This window comes from Gymnogyps californianus, chromosome Z (assembly GCF_018139145.2).
Source record: "Gymnogyps californianus isolate 813 chromosome Z, ASM1813914v2, whole genome shotgun sequence".
In the NCBI taxonomy this organism is placed as follows: Eukaryota; Metazoa; Chordata; class Aves; order Accipitriformes; family Cathartidae; genus Gymnogyps; species Gymnogyps californianus.
Window position 1 is genome coordinate 83816126 of NC_059500.1, and position 20544 is coordinate 83836669.

General features: G+C 48.5%; 1 protein-coding gene across 11 annotated transcripts in view; it reads right to left on the reverse strand.

Annotated features, from left to right (window-relative positions):
- Positions 1-460: 460 nt before the first annotated feature.
- Positions 461-20544, reverse strand: part of TCF4 (transcription factor 4) — a 244897-nt gene continuing 224813 nt past the window's right edge. For 7 of the 11 annotated variants that reach the window (XM_050913658.1, XM_050913662.1, XM_050913657.1 and 4 more), the window contains 6 exons: positions 20297-20500; positions 6421-6556; positions 5001-5163; positions 2581-2810; positions 1927-2068; positions 461-1651 (listed from right to left, as the gene is read on the reverse strand). In XM_050913658.1, the coding sequence (XP_050769615.1) occupies positions 1932-2068; positions 2581-2810; positions 5001-5163; positions 6421-6556; positions 20297-20500 (870 nt within the window). In that variant the 3' untranslated portion in view covers positions 461-1651; positions 1927-1931. The remainder of the gene's footprint in view (positions 1652-1926; positions 2069-2580; positions 2811-5000; positions 5164-6420; positions 6557-20296; positions 20501-20544) is intronic. The other 4 variants (XM_050913661.1, XM_050913660.1, XM_050913665.1 and 1 more) reach the window with 1 other exon arrangement.

Here is a 20544-nt window from a genome sequence, read left to right on the forward strand (position 1 = left end):
GGAATTAGAGACAAAAGGATGCTGACAAATACTTAACTAGGAGCACTATCTGTTAATCGTACTGTACACCGAAGTCAATCGTTATTAAGATTCACTATGGAAGTTGGTTCAATTGTGCCCAGACTTCAAAGCTAGTTATCTGATGAGCTGCTGTGCCATAGTTTGAGCTATGTTACTATTAAATATGTTAAGTAAAAACTTCATTCGTACTGGCCAGAGAAATACTGTACTACCACCCCTCCTCGAGAAAGTGCAACTTAATGCTTTAGGACTCATAAGGCTTGTTATAATGCTGCATGATGACCGAAATTGGCATTTCACAAAGAAAGGAGGAGGCAGCAAGTGGTCTACACTTAAATAATCCACTTAAAAACGAGAGAAGAACAACAGAAAAAGAAGTCGATCAAATCTGTCACACTACTTGCAATTTTCCCCCGCGATGGTCCCCCCCCCCCCAAATCTGACCATGTATTCAGCAACGCCTCACTGCACACTATTTAGGCTACACACATAGGTAACACTTTAATTGGTTCGTTAATCACAGCCACTTTGATTATGTTATGTTTCCGATGATATAAACATTGGAAGGCACAGTGGTAACATTGTAGCATTCTAACCTTGTACCTCTGAAAATCCCAGAAAAGGGTCGAGCGGAGCAGCGGGGCGGCCGGGGCTCGCTCCCGCGCCCGGGGTGCCGGCACACCGCCGGACCCAAAGTCCTGTCTTCCCCAAAGACTGAAGAAACAACTCTCTAACTTTAGTTATGAATGAGAAGCAACGTCAGGGTCAGCATTTCATCCTGCACTACCCCTCCAGAGACAGAGTTGGCACTACAGGTTACAATAACAAAAACAGGGGAGAGGGACAGAAATAAGACAAAAAAATCCTTATTTACAGTAAAATCTTCTTTTTAAAAAAGTTAATCAGTACTATTTTTTTACAGGAGCAAAAAAGTCTGAAACAAATGAACAAAAGCTTACCATATTCACTAAATTTTTAATATATATTTATATATATATTTATATATATATATTTGTCATAGGTCTATAAGATCCATCTGTTTCTCCTACCCTAAGGAATGGCTAATGTCATCGCTTCAGTTTTCATTAGGACGTTTGCTGGTTTTGTAAATATCTGGGCAGCAAAGCTTCCCTTTTAATATCCAGTAAGTATAAACACTAGCTGTCTAGCACACCAACAAAAACGCTCATTTTTTTTTCTTCAGAAGTACACTTTTTCATTATTGCAAGTTTACAATTTTAAATTAAATATTTTTTTCAGACTTACAAATTAATTATATTTTTTTTTTTTTTTCCAAAAGAAGTTTAGGCACAAATGCATTGTCCCACAGTGTGGAGAAGATTGCCATTCAGTCTCTAGGCTGTGCACTTACAGCTCGTAACATACTGCGTTAGACATTCTGCATGATATGTTAAAGAGAGTCGTCCCTCAAGTTGCACTTTTTGTTTGTTTTTTCTCGGTTTTAATAATCGGGAATGCTGAAATCTCTTGCGTCTGTGATTCTTAACTACTCAGACTTGTCTTATATTACAAAAAAGGGGTTAAGGAGAAGTGTTTATGTGGGTTTAAGATAATACAGCTGTTAAGGAAGTGGTCTCTTGCTTAAATGAAGAAATGTGGCAACTTGGACCTGTGGAAGAAGTAAAAAAACTCATCAGTCAAGGAGAGTTGAGCCTGCGTCCGTCCCTACACCCTCCTCCAGCAACCCACCTGAACACTGCCTTGGAAATCAAGCGTGCTCGCAGGGCGACCCGAAAATGGACGCGTAAGGGGTGGGCTGGCACATCCACCCCTGCGCGCAGCCCCCCCGGGGGACGGTCTGCCCCGGGATGGGGGGCTGGAGCGGGGTAACCCCTCCGGGTGCGGGGCAGAAGGCGCCCAGGGCACGGCTGAAAACAAACTTGCCTTTTTTACATCTGTCCCATGTGATTGGAGGCGTCTCCCATCCCAGGGTGGGGTCCTGCCAGGGAAAGCGGAGGAGGATCTGAAGATACTTTCTCTTCTTCCCTTCTTTTCAGACACGCTGCTTTCGGATTCAGATTTCTTTCTGTTGAGTTGAAGCAAAAGGTGATTTCAATTATTCACATTTCTATACCAGATTGGTCTGTTCATCGCATGGACGTTTAAAATAATTAATGGTCAGTTATTCGTTCCAGTCCTGCTACAGGAATTTAGCGGGCTGAAGCGGAGGATGCAGCTTGGTCAGGTCAAGCACTGAAATGCAGTACAACTCCATACACAAGCTCTGCCAACACCTCCGTGTTTGTGCTTTGCTAAGGAGCAGCCAAGCTTAATATTGAGTTTGGATCTTGCTAAAGAACGTAAAATGTGCTGAGGCTGCCGAGGACCTACGCCAGCATCCCCAGTGCCAGAGCCGCAGGGGAACACAAGCACCCCGGGTGCTCAGAGGTACCCGGCTGGCTCTGGGTGCCAAGGGTTAGGTCTCGCCTCTCTCCCTGGCACCCGGTGCTCCTGGCCAGGCTTTCCCCAATCCAGAAAGGTATGTTCGGCACGGCGGAAGCCCGGGAGGGATGTAAGGAGACCCGGCGGCACACTGACCTCTGACTTGCTGCTCTAAGCTGAGGATGACAGCCACAGCCTGGTGTAAAATCAGGAGCTTGGTCTGGGGCTTGTCGCTCTTCAGATGGAGCTGCACCATCCGGCCCAACTCCTTGAAAGCCTCGTTGATGTCGCGGACGCGCAGGCGCTCCCGAGCGTTGTTGGCCATTCTCCTTTCCTTTTCCCTCTCGGCCTTCTGCTCCGGTGTCAGGTCTTCGTCATCGTTATTGCTGGGAGACAAAAGGAATACATCATTTTCTAATGATGTGGAAAATAAGGAGTGCAAAGATTTTCAACAGACTTTGTCCAAAACCAGGGCTACAAGTCATGAACAGACACCTTCTGAGCGATTCTTATTTACTGTTCCTCTTCCACCAAACCTGTGCAAAATTCAGTCCCCTTAAGTTTTATGCTGAGTAAAGCCTTGGTTTGTAACGAAGTTTTACAACCTGCAAGGCAGGACTTCGGATATTTTAAAGAAGCAAAAATACAGCTTTTCTTCAATAACATATTTTATCACAGCCAATACTGCAACATTTTAAATCGTGGCAAATCTCCACGTATCATCACCCTTTAACCCCAAACCCTTTAACCACAAACGCTGGTGGCTCCCTGCGCTGCTCCCACCTTCCATCTGCGCTGCCCGTGGGTTCGCCCCAGGAGCGAGGAGCTTGTCCCCGACCAGCGAGGGGACCTGCCCCCTCTCACACCAGTGCTAGCACCCAAGTCCCACGGGCTCCGGCCTCTCAGCAGTAGCTCCCAAGCCAGAAAGACAGCCATGCATTTGCACGTTTCCCTTTCAGCAGACCGTCATTTGGGTTTTGGAAGAAACCTTCTCTACTCCTGAAGGTGAGGATCTGCCGTCCTCCCTAACAGCGGCGGTGGGGAGCCACGAGCAGCGGGTGTGGGCAGCCCCCCAGTCCCTGCACGGAGCACGGGGCACCGAGACACCCGTGGGCAAAGAGCCACGGAAGTAGTTTATGGCTGTGAAGAGCCCTACGGTGAACTTCTGCATCCTTTCTGCAACAAAACTGCTTTCTATCCAGATAAAATGATGATTTTAAATTGAAAACACATCCACTGGTGAGTCACTGGCACTATATAATTTGAATTGGTTATGCAAATGGAGTAATAAATTTTCAGCAGCCCTAACAACATGGATTTAGACATATAACTAAATATCAGGAGTAACCTTTTAAAGCTGCAAGCATATTAAAAGCAAAAATGTTAGCTTACAAAAGCTTCAAAGCACATATAAATATGCATAAGCGACAGCGTATTTGTTGAATTAACAAGAACTAGGATCACCTCACATCAGCATAAAGGTGCTTTCTTCTTACCATATCGTAAACGCACATGAAAGCCTCACTTACACATATGGTTACTTCAACACATTTATTCAGAGAAAATCTCGAGTGTCATGTATTTTCTCCAGTTGTAAGAGACGTGAATATAATTAACGTTTTAAACATCGGCGAGCGCCGGCCTGAGAGGTCTGAGCCTCGGCGCTCTCTCGGGGGCAGCACGTCTGCTCAGACGCTTCTTACCTTGGCTCGGTTTTTATACAGAGAACCAGGCGTGGAAGGAGAAAAGGCAGACCGACACTGCCACTCGATCTTTAAAAAAATCCCCTGAACAAAGCAGGGTTGTGCCTGGATTTCAGCACAATTTATTGGGATTTTTGCTACATAGCTTGGGACTCGACTGATGATGAGGAGTACCTGCAGTCCTGAGCTGTACCTCGGGCCCCGTGGTGACATGCAGGCGAGGCAGGTGAAATTCAAGGGACAGAAGTAAAGCCTGTCCCTTGCTCAGGTTCACATTTGCAGCACCCGTAGACATTGTTCACGTTCACCATGGGCATGAGTTCCCAAATGATAAAATCCAGCTACGACTTCACTAATACTTTCCAAAAATTTATAAAGAATATGCTGAACAAGTAAAGTAAAGACCTCTAAACCCTCCGCTTAAACCTCGGGAGCCCTAGAGATTTACAGAAATTGAGGACTGGGAATGACAAATTTATTTTAGAGATAAAAGAAAAGCATACGGTTTGTTAGTTCAGACGCAGGTGTGATCAGCTCTTAGGCACATTTTTAAAGAGATGAAAATCCATACTGTATTCCAATTTGCAAGCGTAGGCAGAGAGGAATAACAGCCTAATTCATACATTTTAGCGTAATGCAATTTCTTTATAGATTGTGGAGAACTTGCTCAGTGTCCAAATTTGTGAATTGTTCGAATTTGAGGACGTCCTGGAGTACAGAAAGGTACTCGGTACTGCCAGAACAGCCATGCCGTTCCACTTAGGCTGTGGTTTTACCTGCCAGGAAAAAACCTCATAGTTTCCTCCTGTTCTGTTCACTTCATCGAAATCCAGTAAAGGAATTAAATGAAGCGACACTATTATATACTGTTACCTAGATCTTGACCTAGTAATTGATTTGATATCCTTCTTGTCATCCTCTAGTTTCTTGTCCTCAGAAGACTTTGTGTCCTGGAGGTTTTCATCTCCCTCGTCGTCAGATTTGATTTCGGAGCTACCCGAAGAGACGCTCTGCCCTTGCAGTCCGGTTGGCATGCCTGCGAGAAAACACACGGACGAGCTGTCAAGCAGCGCTTAAGCCAACGCCTGAATGGTCTCGGTCTGTGTCCTCTGTCCCCAGCGCAGGGTGACCCACGGCGCAGCCCCAGCTCACCGCCGCAGAGCCAGGCGTCGGGGCGGCACCTCCTGAAAACGGGTTTCAGTCGGGGCTTGGAGGTCTAGCTCTGCTCCTCTGCCTTTAGGAACAGATGAGGGCTCACTGTCTACAAAACATCAGCTAAACGGCACTGGAGACCATCATCACCAGAACCACGCATCTCGCTCTGAGCGGGGAGCTGGGAGCTGGGGCGTGCAGCAGCCCTTACCCTGAGCTGCTTCTGCAAGCAAGGATTTAGGAAGAAAGTAAGACTTTGAACTCCTAGAGCAAATTTGATTCCTACATCTGAAGGAGTTCTGCGCACTCGCTACCTGTTAGTAGACAACATTATCTGCATTTTACAAAACGGACAGAGAGCTTGTGATCTTGCCCAGACCCGCATTTCCAGCTGTGAGGTAGCCGTGGAAGAGGGCACAGGGCGCCCAGTTGCTACTCCTGTTCTTCAATCACTACATAACTTTTCCTTCACCTTAAAAAGAAATCTTTAATATGCCATTCTCAAAATAATCAAAATACCTCGGCTGCAATGAATGAGCAAGACCTTGTAAGCCATCACAATAGTTTGGGCTCTGTCTGCCTCACTTTAACGGGAAGATCAGCTGCCTCTAGGAATAACGACAAACCCCCGATGTCCTCTGGGTTCGGTTAGCTCCAGGCCTGCTTTGCAACAACCCTGCAGAGGAGTCTGCCAGGCTTAGGACAGTGCAACTCATCTTGTGAGCCAAGGAGAGGCACTGCGGTGCCATCCTTCCCACAGGCAGAACTGTAAAGGTGGTGGAAAACCTGTAGGTCTGAGTCTCACCTTAAACTCACAGCTTTTTGATGTGCGTCCTGCAGCGTTTTCTATACTCTTAATTTAGCTGCTTAAAGCAGGCCTGGTATCAAACCTCACTGTCCAGAGGGAAGTTGCTTGCAGACTTCCAGTTGTAATAACTGGAGTGTTTCAGAGCAGAGCCGAATTAGCAAACAGGCCCTGCCCTGCTGTCCCTGCCGTGCCCTGCGCTGCGATACGGCCTCCAACATCCCTGTGACCAGAAGCTCAGACACCTCATCCCTCCAGCCCAGCTCACCGCCGTCCCGGCCGCGTGTTTGGGGATGCTGCGTCCCGGGACGGGCTTCCCAGGCAGGCGGTACTCACCCCTGTACGGGTCCTGGGGCGGGTTCAAATCCGGGGACGTGGCGGACTGGACGGGCAGCTGGGGGACCGGGACCTGGTTTGGCACGAGCGAGTGGCTCCCGCGGAGGCTGACCCCGTCCTCGCGGTGCGCTCCGACCTGCCGGCGAGGAGAGAGGCAACGGTGAGGCCGTGCGGTGCCGGACAGGCGGCCGAGCCTCAAGTCCTGGGGACCCCGGGGAGAGGGATGGGGACGGTGAGCCACGGCACTGGGCTGTGTTTCACTAGAGGGCGCAGACGGCCCGTACAGCCGCACCGCGCACGCCGCGCACACCGCGCACACCGCGCACACAGCGCGCGGGCCGCCCGGGAGGATGCTGCGCCGCACGCCTCGTGACAAACACGGCAGAGCAGCTCAGGCAGGTAAAATGTCAAATTGTCTCCCAGGGTGCTGCAGCCGAGCGCACTGATTCCTACCCATCTGTCTTCTATCATGTCCGCCAACAGATCTGACAATTATCTTAATGCCCATATGCTTAATTGTGGGCTTCTCAATTCCCCCATTGCTATCGGAAATCCTGCAGGAATTTCAATTTGGCATTCGACTTTCATTTCGGGGGATCAGATTTGCAGGCCTGCCATTTTTTTCCTCGTAATGCCAGCTAAGCCTCTGACAGCGGGAGCTGCGGCAGCGAGCGGCGCGGCCCCCGCTCCCCCCAAACATGATAACGTGTCACTTGCCTTTCCAAAATGAGAAGCCCCGTCCAAATTAGCGCTCGCTGTATTTCATTAACCACCGAGTCCCAAACCCAAAGGGGCACCATCCCTGCCAACGCCGTGACTCCGGGTAATATACCAATAAAGGTTTTATTAAACACTCCAGTAATGCCATCATCGGAGCTGACAGCGTGGGCGCGATGGAAACGCATCCATTCCTCCGCTCTACCTGGCTCACAGACACACTCTGCGGAGCAGGGTTGCTCCTTCATTAAATCAAGGAGACCGCCGAGAAGAGTTAAGCATCTGAAGAGCAAAACTGTCAGAAGTTGCTTTGATATAAAAGCACCCGGAGCAGTAACGCTGGCGCTGACTCCCCGGTCCTGCACGGCAGCTCCAGCTGGCTGCGCTCCGAGCCGGAGAGGTATCGACAGACGTCTGCAAGGACAGACAGACAGCATGTCCGCACGGAAAACTCAGCGCTCCGCCTCCTCGGGTGCATGCATCCTCTAATGCTCGAGCGAAAGGGGCGATAAACCCGGCAGAGAACTGTACATCGCTCTTTATTCTCAAAAAGTAAGTACTCAGGCAGATAAAAAGATGGAGGGATGTTTCTCATCAGACTTACAAGATAATATAGGATAATTGTTAACAGCAAGTCGAGACCGCAGTAAGAAAGATAAAAGGGAATCCTGCCAAGGGGAACTTGAGAAAACCTTTTACTACTAGACGAAATGCAAATAACCAAAAGCAAGTGTAAAATAGCAGAGACAGAAACTCTCTCTTTGTCGAGACATTTTAATTTTTAAAACATGAGATACTAAGAAAAGACTGGAACCAGCATTATTTGGTTTTAAGAGCGAATCAGTCGTTACGGGGCGCTTAGAGCTCAGCAGTTCCACTTCCTGAAATCTCAATGCAGAAAACACAATAAAATCCTGATGACAGCCTTCTGAGGAGAAAAAGTATTTTTTCCTCACACCTACGAAAGAAAACACCTAGTGAAACAGGCTGTCCTTCTCTGTCCCCGCCAATACACAGCTCAGCTGCATATGACCCTGGGCAACCGCCTGAGCTTGGGAGCTGGACCGGACTCCCAAGCCGGCCCCACCGCGAGCAGGGGTTTCACCCCGGCCACCTCCACAACTCCCCTCCAATCTACATTTTTCTGTGATTCTACAAAAGACGAAAACCATTTAGTTTTGAGGTCGATGAAGACAAAGAAACATATGATACCATTTCTGGTTGGCAAACAACCACCACCTTTCGAGCAGAGCTCCCGAGAGCGGCTGGAAGCTGTAAAGGTGCTGTGACAGCCGTCACGTCTCGCTCTGGGTCCCTCCCTTTTCCTGCCAGCCTCCCCGGGCTCCGTCCATGACCTGTGCAGGCAGGCAGGCAGGCAGGCAGGCAGACAGACAGACAGACCTGGAGATGGCAAGCATCCCGTCCTGCTCCTGCCCCGGAGCAGTCCACCTCCTTCCCCGAACCACCTCTGTTATGGAGCTACACGAGATGCCTCCAGTTGGGTGGTCCAGCTTGAAGAGGGACAACCTGGCTACCTTGGTTATTTGGCGTGACTTCTTGAAGACTATGCCTTGTTTTACCATGTCAAGAGGCAGACATGGTAATAATCGAAAGCTAACGGAGGACTTTCAAACTGAAGTGTTGAATTCAGATGCAAAAAAAAGATGCCATAAAGTCACCACCACTTTACCGCTGACATACTGATATAAAGTTTTATTTGTATTTTTAAAATTGGTTCCAATAAAAAAAGATTTCCTCACATTTCTTCTCCTTTAGGTTCTCAAGAGATCTGGAAAGTAACCACCTACGTTACGGCTCACAACTGAATGACAAAAACTATCAATTCTTTTATTCCTTTTTACAACCCACTACATGATCAATCTTGCTTGTTGAGACTTGCAGCTTTTTTTCCCGCCAACTGGCAAATTCCAGGCATACCTAGTGAGCCTGCCCAACCTATGGCCATCCCTACACAAAAGAAAGACCATTTCTTACCCACTGTGACTGACTTCAATCCCATTTTCCCGTCTCTCCGCGTGGGAGGCAGGCATCCCGAGACGGGATGGAGCTCAGGCTGCAGCACCCCTCCCACCCATGATCCTCCCCCGTGCCACAGCGAGGGGGATGCTCCAAAGTAACAACGCCTTCTAACTCTATGGCTACACAAACCACCCCCTTGCAATGGCCTTTCCATAGCATGTTTTCCTGGATAATTTATTTCTCCAGTTTCAATCACTTGCAAGAAGACTCAGGCAGCCCCATCACTTAGTTATCCACACACAATACGTTTTCTGAGACAGAGAAAGACTTCGGCTCCAACTCTACCAGGCTACAAACACCTTTGTGTGTGTGTGCACGTACACACACATGCATCTATAGCCAAAGATCAAAACTAACCCACACCAAGTAGTCCCACAAGCAGAGGACTACAGGGGCTGGTTTCTGGCAGCGCTGTGGTTCTCACCATGCCACCGCATCTCCCCCACCCATGGGACGCTCTGTCCTGCGTGGGTACCCAAACGACCGCTTTTACAGCAAACTTCAGGTCTCAGATGTCACCTAAAATGGGCTGGCCGTTTATTTTTCTCTTTAAACATCATTTCTTTTTCTCCTTTAAATGTCATCAGGGGTTTCCAGCCGAGCCCAGGACCTTCAGGAGCACCACCACGCTGCCAAACGCGGCTGAAACCCACCATCTGCCAGGGGACACAGGGACGCAACTTAGTGAAAGAAAGCCCATCCTCTACAAGGCGTTAGGGACTGAAAGCGGTGACGCCTGCGAGCTCGGGGTGGGGGCAGCTCCCGGCACCACCGGGCACACAGAAGATGCTGCGTTTTCTGCTTCCCCCTCCCTCCGCAGCCAGCAGTGCCACCGGTTTGTCTGTTATACAAACAACAGCTCTGCCCTGAGGTGGAGCGAAGATATGAATCATTCCCCCCAGCCCGGGAGTGTAGATTATAAATAATACTTATCTTTAGAGAATCAAACTCACTTTGAAGTTCTATTAATATTTTATTTATTTCCATCTCTTTAAACAGCCCCCTACTGCAGCACTCAGCAGATTGGAGTGGAAAAAAACTCCCAACAAAGAACAAATCCTAAAATGTGGATGGGAGGTATAAGCGGGCTCTGCTGTTGATGTGCAAATCTCTGCCTTAACTTCCCCTTTGCAAACACCATCTCAGGCACACACAGGTACCCAAGCACACGTGTGCGTACTCGTGTGTGAAGTACTGTCCGCTTGAGAGAATTCAGCCAAAGGGAAAAACCATGAGAAGCCTCAGTCCTGTGATTTTTTGGCTATTAAGGTTAAAAAGGCTTCTGGAAGATAAATAAATACCAGTACAGAGAAGGCCGATCCCAGAGGCAAGGTTCAAAATCAGAGTAAGGATCAAAATCGTTCTGTGGACCTTCCCATGCAGGTCTCTTTGGAGGCACGCACGTACTAGGCCGATGAACACGGCACGAAAACCTGGACAGACGATGCCTGAATTCACACTTGCATTAGTCTTTTATGGCATTTTAAAAACTTCAATAGCTGGAAGAAGGCTAGACCTTGTCTCCTCTTACCTTTGCATTTTCATTTTTATATATGGTAACAGGTATTCAGTACAAACGTCAGGTTTTTCTGGTTATGCTAGTCTGTATGTATTGCAGATTATCTGCACTATCTACACATTCATCATGAATGGGAAGCTGTTTTAAAAAAATACGTGGAAATTAATTCTTGAGTACTCAGCATTTCATGATGGAGATGTATACCTGTAGTTAACCCAGATAAAGAACATGATGCTGCGGTGCTGGAAAAGAGTACACAGTTTCACCTTTGCTCCACAAAGTGTGTTTTTCCTTCTTTTTTAAAAAGTAACTATTCTGCTAAGATGCTTGTTTCACCAATGGCAAGATGTACTGCATTGAATTTGGCAGTTATGGAATCCTTATTAATATTATCCCCACAGCCAAGTGCCCCCAGAGCAGGCTGTTGGCCTAAGACACCCCTCCACTGCTCCAGAGGTGGATGCACGGTGCGGCTGTGACCTGTGAAAGCGGAGGGGCCGGCAGCCCCTCGGAAGGACGGAGTGGGCTCGCTTCTCCCTTTTATACAGAGCAACCAAGGATTTTTCTGTAGGAGAATTTCCCCAGCTCCCTGTTGAAGACGTATAAATCACCCGCCCTCCAGAAGTGAAACCCAGCTCTCCAAATGTGCCTTCCCAGCCGCTGCCACGGGGGCCAGGAGGAACGGGGGGGGCCAGGAGGAATGTGGGGGCCAGGAGGAACGGGGAAGCCAGGAGGAACGGGGTCCAGGAGGAAGGTGGGGGCCAGGAGGAACGGGGGCCAGGGCACCAGCCACCCACCCTGCCTCACCCACCTCTGTGTGCCGCAGCACACACGGGGTCACCTGCCGCTACGGACCGACCAGGAAGATGCTCAGTTTTCAGTAAACATAAAGAGAAAACGTGTCTGCGTGGTGATCAGACCCCACTGACATGGAGAACTGTTTTGGTGCCTCTGAATTGTACCCTCCCCATGAAATCCCAATTGCACCTGACAGCCCCGAAGCGCTGCATTTCGTTTGGAATTACCTCGAATTCTCTCCCTCTCTCTCTGTGTCATGTCTGTGACGACGGAAACTTTATCCTCCAGAGCAAGGAAACCCCCTGCCTGACCCAGAAGTGAATCCTGAGCAGTGGTAAGAAACGGTCATACAAATGTTTCTTTTATTGCTCACAGATGGGCATTTGAAGTTCGGGCATGGTAAGGAGCAGACATAAGCTGTAAAAAATGGGGAAAGGTTTCCTATGAAGTTGTGAGCGTTGCACCCCTTTTGTTACAGTTAACCCCTCTCATGCTGAGAGGCGGCCTTCACACCCACGATTAACTTTCTAAATACAAAGGAAAAGCTATCACCTATAGCTTGGATCACAGCTTTGCGCTACAGTTAGGAAAAGATTATTCCTAACTTGCCAGTATCATGAACAAATGCAACAAGCAACATGCTTTGTCCTTTTAAAAATGATGACCTTGTGTTATCCAATTAGATAAATAAAAACATGCGGCAAGAAAGTTGTAAGGTGATGCATGTTAACATGTGTTCAATATTGTCAAAATTTATAAGTCTGACAGAAAGCAGATTTGTGCAAAGCCCTTATAAACCTCTACTGCTGTATTAAAAAGGGAACAGCACAGGGCACTCTGACACAAATGGTCTCTCACTGTATGTGTGCATTATTGGTCCAAATTATTCACTCTTATTTAACTGCACCGAAGTCTTTCATCTCCATGCTATACAATAATAGTTTCCATATGACCGGTGGCTCAGCTATAAATAAGATCAAAAGCAAAAGAAAGGATTTAATAAAAAAAAAAAAAAAAGAAGACATTAAGAGTGGCATTAAATCAGGAAAAAAGCAAAGTTCACATTTTTTTCTACAGAAAAAAAGTAGTGCTGAGTACTAAGCAGCTCGCCAAATATCTTATGAAAGGGCTGTTTGCGAGCCAGTTGTATGCAAAAGCCATTTAAACGGAGCTGAAAGTGGCAAAGCCGGGCTTCGCCGTTAAAAGGAAAGGGAAGAAGAAGATGAAGGAAAAAAAGCGCAAGTGCCACGTCTCCATGCGAGGCCGGGACACCGGCTCAGCGGCGGCGTGCGTGCCTCGAGGCCACGGCAGCGCGCGGCGTGGCAGCGCCCACGCGTGTCCCCGGGGGCTCCCCGGGGAGCCCACCTCCCCCCCGAGGCGGGCAGGAGGAAGGTTTGGTTTGGCACCGCGCGTCTGCTGGGTGGGAAGAGCCGACTTCCAGCCGGCTTTCCTCCGGCGCTGCAGAGGCCGCCGGCTGAGCTCCGCTCCCCGCCAGCCCCCTCCTTCAGCCTTCTGCCCCTTCGCAGGCCGATTCAGGCGCCGGTCCCGTGCGCCCAGAGAGCAGCCCACCACCACGACCCCCCCCAAAAGCGCTAATTCAGCGCGAGGTCTCCCACACTTCACCGGCTTTGCTTTCCCACCACAGGAGATAACTGAAGTATTTTAAGGGAAACCAACCGGTTGCGACCTATTATGGAGAGAAGTGGGTTGCCATGGCCATCGGAGGGAAGTCACTGAAATAATCACTGCGATTTCTTTCCAACAGAGATGATTATTCTCTTAAGTATTGGCTAAATCCGAAGATATAAAGGGTCCTAAAGTACAGGATTAAGGATATTAACTCTTCTTCACTGAACGGCCGGGGAGGGAGGGGAGGAAACCATGCTGCAAGCAAGTCCGCACACCTGGATGCTTTATTTTGGTACCCAGTTCCAGATGTCGGGGTCCCGTCCAGAGCATCAGGTGGCTGACCCACCCTCGCCGCTGCCTTCCTCCCCGCCGGCTCCCCGGCACCTGCCTCGCCGCCGGCCTCGGCTCCGCACTTCCAATTCAGCCATTGCACCAAGCGGCTCTTTAAACACGAGCCAGCCGTTCCCCATCGCCGCTCGGGAGCGCACGCACGCCGGGCCGGCCACGTGGAGCTCGCAGGCAGCGAGCGACGCAGGAATGAAACCCGGGAAACCAAATACGACGGGGTTTTAACCATGTGCCTAATTAGCTGGTTAGAAATGAATGGAGCCATTGTGCGAGGACAACGCTTTTCCTGAAAAGGTGTCGTTTAAATAGTGGTCAGTGGTTTCTCTCCTGGTCAAAATGAACTTTATAGCTCCAAAATAATTTAAAAATATGATAAAGGCCGTAATTGCGCGGCATTAGGAATGTCAACCAATTAGGCAGAAAACGGTGCTATATAAAAACCCTACACTGGTGCCTGTTATGTCAGACTTCATTCCAGTAAGGTCATTCTGTGCAGTTTTTTTGAATTTATATTATACCTGCTAACTAAAAAACAGTCAAGCAAAACAAACCACAGACGCAGCAGCTACAACTGTGCTAAAAATTAAGAAGAGAAAAAGATAGTACGACAAACCAGCAAAAGCCAAATTTTGTCTTTTAAATAATGCCAAGTCGCTTGACTCTTTTTGTTTATGTACGAATGACATAACTGAATTACTTCATGAGCTGCTACTCTAATTCCTAGGGGTGGAAAATTCCATAAGTTAATTTAATGTGGATGTAAAAAAAATACACACGAACACACTCTCTTCCTGTGGGCCCTCACGTGAAGCATGCAGGCTGGCTGACGGACTTCTATGCACTATCTTAAAAATAATGTATACCAGTTTCTGGTTTATAATGATTTTAATCAATACCTTCGTGCACCGCTACAAAAGAAACATGTGTCTTCTAAGATTCCTGTGCAAGTTAGCATTTTGCTGTTTTCTACAATCCCATTTGAAATGTTACCATAAAATCCCCGCAATCCGCATAACCTCTGAAATAACAGGAACTGCGGAAAGCCAGGAAATTCACAGCTAAAGCTGAAAATATACACTTAGCTCATGCCCTTGAGAGACGGAGATGGGCAGATTAAATCAACCGAAACTCCAAGTTTTTACCTTGACATGCGACTTCTAAAACTTCGGCCTTGAAGACCGTTACAGAGACAGAAATGTTATGAGCAGCCTGACAACAAACCCCACATCATCCCCATTTCTAAGCCACTTCTGCCTCTTCCCAGAAGTTGCTTTGCGGGTGTCCAGGGCGGTTCTGTACCGGCGTTACAAGCCCGGCGAAGGGAGGCTACCTCCATTTTAATTACGATGTTTGCAAGCCCGCAAATGCTCGTGCACGTGCTTAACTTCAACATCACGAATAGTCCCAACGGGAGGACTCGTGGTAATGAAGTCGAGCCCACGTGCGTTTGCAGAACCCAGGTCTTGACGGGATGGGAAACCCAAACCTCCACCTCCCCTGCTCGATAAGCGGGTCACCCCCCCTTCCCTGCCGGCCCCACGACCCCCAGATACACCCTGCAAAGGGACCAGCTTTGGGCGAGCAGCTGCCGCACCCCACCTTTGCGGCCAGGGCACAAGCCGGGGGACGCTGGGCGCACCGGAGGGATGCTGGGTCTGCCAGTTCCTCCCCTCCACCCTGCCCAGCCGAGGAAGCCGTGCCCGACGCCCTGCAAGGGCTTCCCCCCGAGCTCCTGCACCCGAGGGCTGCAATTTAAGAAATATCCCTATTTTGAGACTTTCCTGCTGCCCTTCTCCTGGCTGCACGTGCTGCTGCTGCAACTCCGCAGGCGCAGAGGAGCAGGCAGCTCCTCTGGGCTTCCACTGCTAAACCAGTTTGCTGCTAAACTGGTATCAAATACACTGTATTTGTAAACGGTGTGAATTAATGTGGGCCCGTTTGCTCATGGCACAGGGGAAATTAGAAACAGGGACATCAGCAAATTCCGGGGGCCTGCTAAAAATTAGTAAATGCTTAAACGCTCTCCTTACTGGGCCACTAATAGAAAAAGTGAGGGAATGTAAAATAAGAAATCTCTTTTAAGACAGCCTGCTACAGCAAACCATTCGCACAGGGAACAGACCTCTACTCCCAGCCACACAGCTGTAAACCTGGCCTCATTCCACTAAAACCGGAGCACTTGATTCCCATTTCCAGCAGCATCTGACCGATCTCTGCCTTATTTTTGTCTGGGGAGAAAAGTTGCACATCTGCTGCGCGAGGGAGAGCACGGGCAGGGAGAGCCGGCAGGGAGAGCAGGCAGGGAGAACAGGCAGGGAGCGCGGGGCTCGGCACGGCTCCGGGGTCAGGCCGGCGCGCTCGGGCAGCGCGCGGAGGTGCGCGGTGGGCACAGCCGCTTCCACCAGCGCGCTCTACAAGTTTCCGGTCCATACCTCCCACTGCTACTTTATTTACTGCAGCTGGCCAGCCTTTTATAGCCTGTTTCATGTATTAAAATTCAAAATGTGGAAAACATTACCAGTATCCTCCTTGATTTTTTTTTTTTTTTTTTTTTTGTAAATTTTTTCCCCCTTCAACTTCCTTTTCAGCGTGGAATGTATCAAATGGTCAAAGGCTAACTTCAGACTGACTCTACTCAAAAACTATTTCCTTTGTTCTTATGTTTTTACTTCAAAATTCATACCAGTTTTCCAAAAGAAATTATCGGGCCCGACTCTTTCACCCAAGTTACGGTTTCAGACAGTGAGTAATGCTGCTTGGGAACGCGGCAGACTCTGGGTTTTCAGAGAAATGTCCCCATCTTGTTTGCAGCAGCAGCAGCACTGCTCTCAAAGCACCCGAATTCTCCTGCTCAGTTACCCTCTTTTGACCATATACGTATTTAGCAAAGTCCAAACAAAACCGGTCAGACCCCATCACTCGGCATTTCTCCTGAAAAAGCAAGTGCCTACATATTCCTAAAAATATGGAGGCGTTTTTTAGATGCGTGATACCGGCACTTCGATTTCTCATTGTTGCCGCTTTTTTTTTTTGTTTCAATCTAACTTCACCTACATCTGGTATTTAAGCGAGGAGCACATATTTATGGAACAAACTGTCTCTGAAGTGATGCCCTGGGTGCATGTTGCATCAGTTTAACATATGCAAAGCGAACAAAGCTACAAAAATTAAACTCTTTTCTCTTGATTGAGAGCAGATATGCAGAAACGGTTGTAAGTCACAGATCTGGCTTTTAATAAAGCCAGATTTCTTCATTAAAAGCAGTATTGTTTAAACACTGGAGGAAAAAATAGCTTTGTACAAACTAAAATCTTAGATTATATGTATCCCAAGTGTATTTAACATATTACCTGAGGCCAAGCTAAATTACAATCTAGAATTTCCTTTTGTGAATTCTCAGCAACTGCCACAGAGAGCAAAACAATGTCTGGTTCATGCTAATTTTATTGGGGAAGGGGAGAGGAGATGGATTTAACTGAGCTGCTGAAAAAGCATCTTTTTACCTCTCGGAGCCTTTCGCCAGACCATTTTCAGTTAACACTTCACATTTTTTTTGATTTTGCAAATGGAGGAGTCTCAGTTGTGGCTCTTAATGATATTTTACCCATGACAGAGTCACTTTTAGTAACATTTAATTTAAGGAGGAGCAGAGCCTGTCACAAAGCTTACCCAACAAAAAATAAACAAAACCCCCCTTATTTTTCCTTTCTCAGGTGCTTAATTTCAACAACTGATGTTACATTTTAATAACCTAAAGCAATACAAACTATGGGCAAATATCTAGCTTAGGGCATTGCATGTGGACAAGTTTGAAGGGGAGAACTCTTTGGTCAAGGATAGCTGGGTAAGGATGCCTGAAAAGCAAACCTTTTCTTGCAGGGGGCAGCAGGAGACAGCTGGGATATTTTAATTTCCGTATGAGATGGCAGACCTCAGTTGTGAAGGCTTTGGATGGTGGTCAGCACTCAAACTTAGACCTAAAACCTTGCCCTTGGCCGGAGATGGAGTGTGCCGAGGGCTGCGGAGCCGTCCCCAACGTGGGATGGAGAGCGGCCGAAAGCCCTCTGCTCGCCTCGGCCCCGCTGGCTGGAGCAACAGCAGCCAGGCTGGACGAGCCGCCTGAGAACTTCCCCCAGCATCGCACGAGGCTCAGGAACGGCCCTGCTGAATAAAGCCAGGCTCTCAATACCGCTGGAAGCTAATTATTTTATAATCACCTAACCAACTATCGCGACAGCGCCTAGCGTGGGGGCATCCCCAGCGCGCAGCAGACTGGGGAACGCGGTAATTATCAAATAATTGGCCACCAGAAGAAGCTCCTTCCTTCCCCTAGCAGTTGCCTCACACTCTGGCATCAAAGTTTTTCTTTCTTTCTTTCCTTTTTTTTCTTCCCTTGCAGAAAAAAAGGAGGAATCCTGTCTGAATCCTGTCAAATAAAACTCTAAATGTTTGCATTTTCCATATGATGTCTAATCCTATTTGGAATGCTTCTGAACATTTGGCCTTCATTACATCTTGGAGCAATGAATTTCACAGGTCATTGTGTGTTGAATAAAAAGTATTTCTTTTTGTCAGGTTCACTGAATGTCCCCTTGTTCTTTAATTATAAGGCAGGATGAATAGGAGAGCTAGATTTACCTTCTCTATGCTGTCCATTATTCTATGTACCTCTATTATGTCTCCTCTCATTCATCTCCTTTCTAAACAAAATCACCACAATCTGTTCAACCTCCCTTCACAGGAAAATCCTTCCATGCTTGCAATCATTCCTGCTGTTTGTTCCCGAACTCCTCCTAATTCCACTAGGCTTTTTTGAGATAGGAAAACCAACACAGAGGACAGCTCCAGGGAACGTATACACGCATGTATGTATGTGTAAATATATACCCAAGGCATACACTGCCACTCCCATCAAGTTTTGGTGTCCTTTCTCATGTGCCTTTTCAATTCAATGGGGTTTTGGTCTTGTTTTTAGGGATTCTTGCACACTGAGGAGAAATTTCAATGCGACTAGCAGAGGCACATGCTCTCCTCCCTATATGTATATGGTTAATTGAAATTCTTTCTTCTAATCTGCCCTGCCTTGCCCTTAGCATGTGGGATGAGCAGGGGATCAAGCCTAGTCCTCCACAGCGCCGCGCAGCAGCGAACTGGCCATGGATCTGTCAGGTCCCTTCTCTTTCCACATATTTTCCCCTAGTCTTAATTAACCTAAATAGCTTGAACCATCTGAAAATACTGCCAGATAACTCCTTGTTCCCTTCCTCCATTCCACGTGTGAGTAAGCAACTCTATTTCTGGAATGAAATTTGGAAGTATAAAACCGAATGCCTTTTAATCCTGTTGAAGATTGCGCTGATCTAGTTCAGCTCTGCACGTGCGCAACTTCGCCGCTTCCTAATCGAGAATTGCTGTTTCTCAGCTCCTACAGAACTGCTATTTTTTCATTAACTTCTGCTGAGGGCAGATTTCTGTAGACTCACATGCATTGTGTTAGATGGTTTTCCTTATTATTTTTCTGACATATTAAAAAAGAAAAAGATTAAAGAGACATGCTTTTCCTTTGCAAGAGAGAAAGCAAATGCAAAATATTTCCTTTGCAAAGTACAAGATGTCTGTTCTGGAGACCTAAGTGGTGCATGTAAGGCAAATTGCAGACCTGATCCCACAGGCTTTTGTGACACACCACTTACCCAGGCAGCAGGGACAGACCAGGGACTCGGCAACGCAAGCATGAGCTCATGAGCCCGAGGAGGGTCTGCAGAGCCAGGCTTCTGCGCACCGGCCATTTCACGTTGGAGAAGAGTCATGTAATCCAGAGCGAAACGCACGCCACAGTGAGCACATGCAGCTCTAACTCTGAACTACCTTCTCCCCGCAACTTTAAGCATGTGTTTAAAACAAGGACAGGATTACCTCCCATTCCTTAAACCTTCTCCAGCCCTGCATGCCAAAACCGCGCCTTACATTAAAAACCGCAGCCAGCTTCCCAAGCAAGTGGTGGGTCCCGAGTGAAATGCAACACTACCAAAATCTTTTTGAAAGCAAAAAAGGAAAAGCATTTCAGGACCCGGGTAGGGGCAGTGACTTTATGTTCACCTGGCCTGGAAATCAAAGAATAAATGAACCCCCGAAGATTTCACACCCCCTCATGTCCCGCGCCATGCATGCACACACACACACAGACTGCGCTTCTGTGCACGTGGCTATGAGAAGGGTAAACTGGGGCTGCGCAGCTGGCCCCTGCCGTGCGGCCACATGAACCACCGATGGAAAGGCACAGGAGAGCCTGACCTCGCTGCTGCTCTCCCTGCTATGTGCCTGCCCCGCTGCCATGGGGCAGCTCTCACCGGCAAGCTCCTGCTGGCTGCCACGGGGCTGCCGTTCCCCATACACCCACTGCGGTGCCTGCCAGCGACTTCTCGGTGCACCCGTGCCCTCAGCCAACCCAAGCTACATCAGCAAGGATGGGTAATGAGGCTGGAGGCAGAGCCGAGCAGCTCGGTACCGGTGACAAGAGTCGTGCCAGCTGGGCTGAGGGCACAGGCAGGGACAAACAGAAACGGGTGCACTCACTGCCATCAGAGTGAAACGTGCATACACGCATTTGTAGCCGTAAAATAGCTCACATGTACACACCGCGTCAAGGAAGGGCAGTATCACTCCCTCCATGAATATGCACATATGCATTAGTGCATACTATCTCTGAGAAGCTGCAAACCCTTGCAGACCCTTACACCCATCCATCCCTTCCTTCCCCCTCCCCGAGCCCTGGCAATCAGTTAGTTTTTCACCCCACCACTGCCGGCGAGTCCCGCGGCTTACCATGAGCGAGTGCCGGTTGGCGGAGAGCAGGCCGGTGCCGTAGCCGGACCCCAGGCCGGCCATGGCTCCGTTGTGCGACGGCCCTATCAAGCCGTGCATGTCGGCGTGGCCCCCCGGCATGGCGGTGGCGGGCCCCACCGCGTGGTTGCGCAGCACGTGGATGGCGTCGTCCAGTCTCTCCAGGCGGTCCTCGATCCGGCTTTGCTGTTTGTGTGCGAGAAACAAAGCGGGAAGAGCATCAGCAGGCG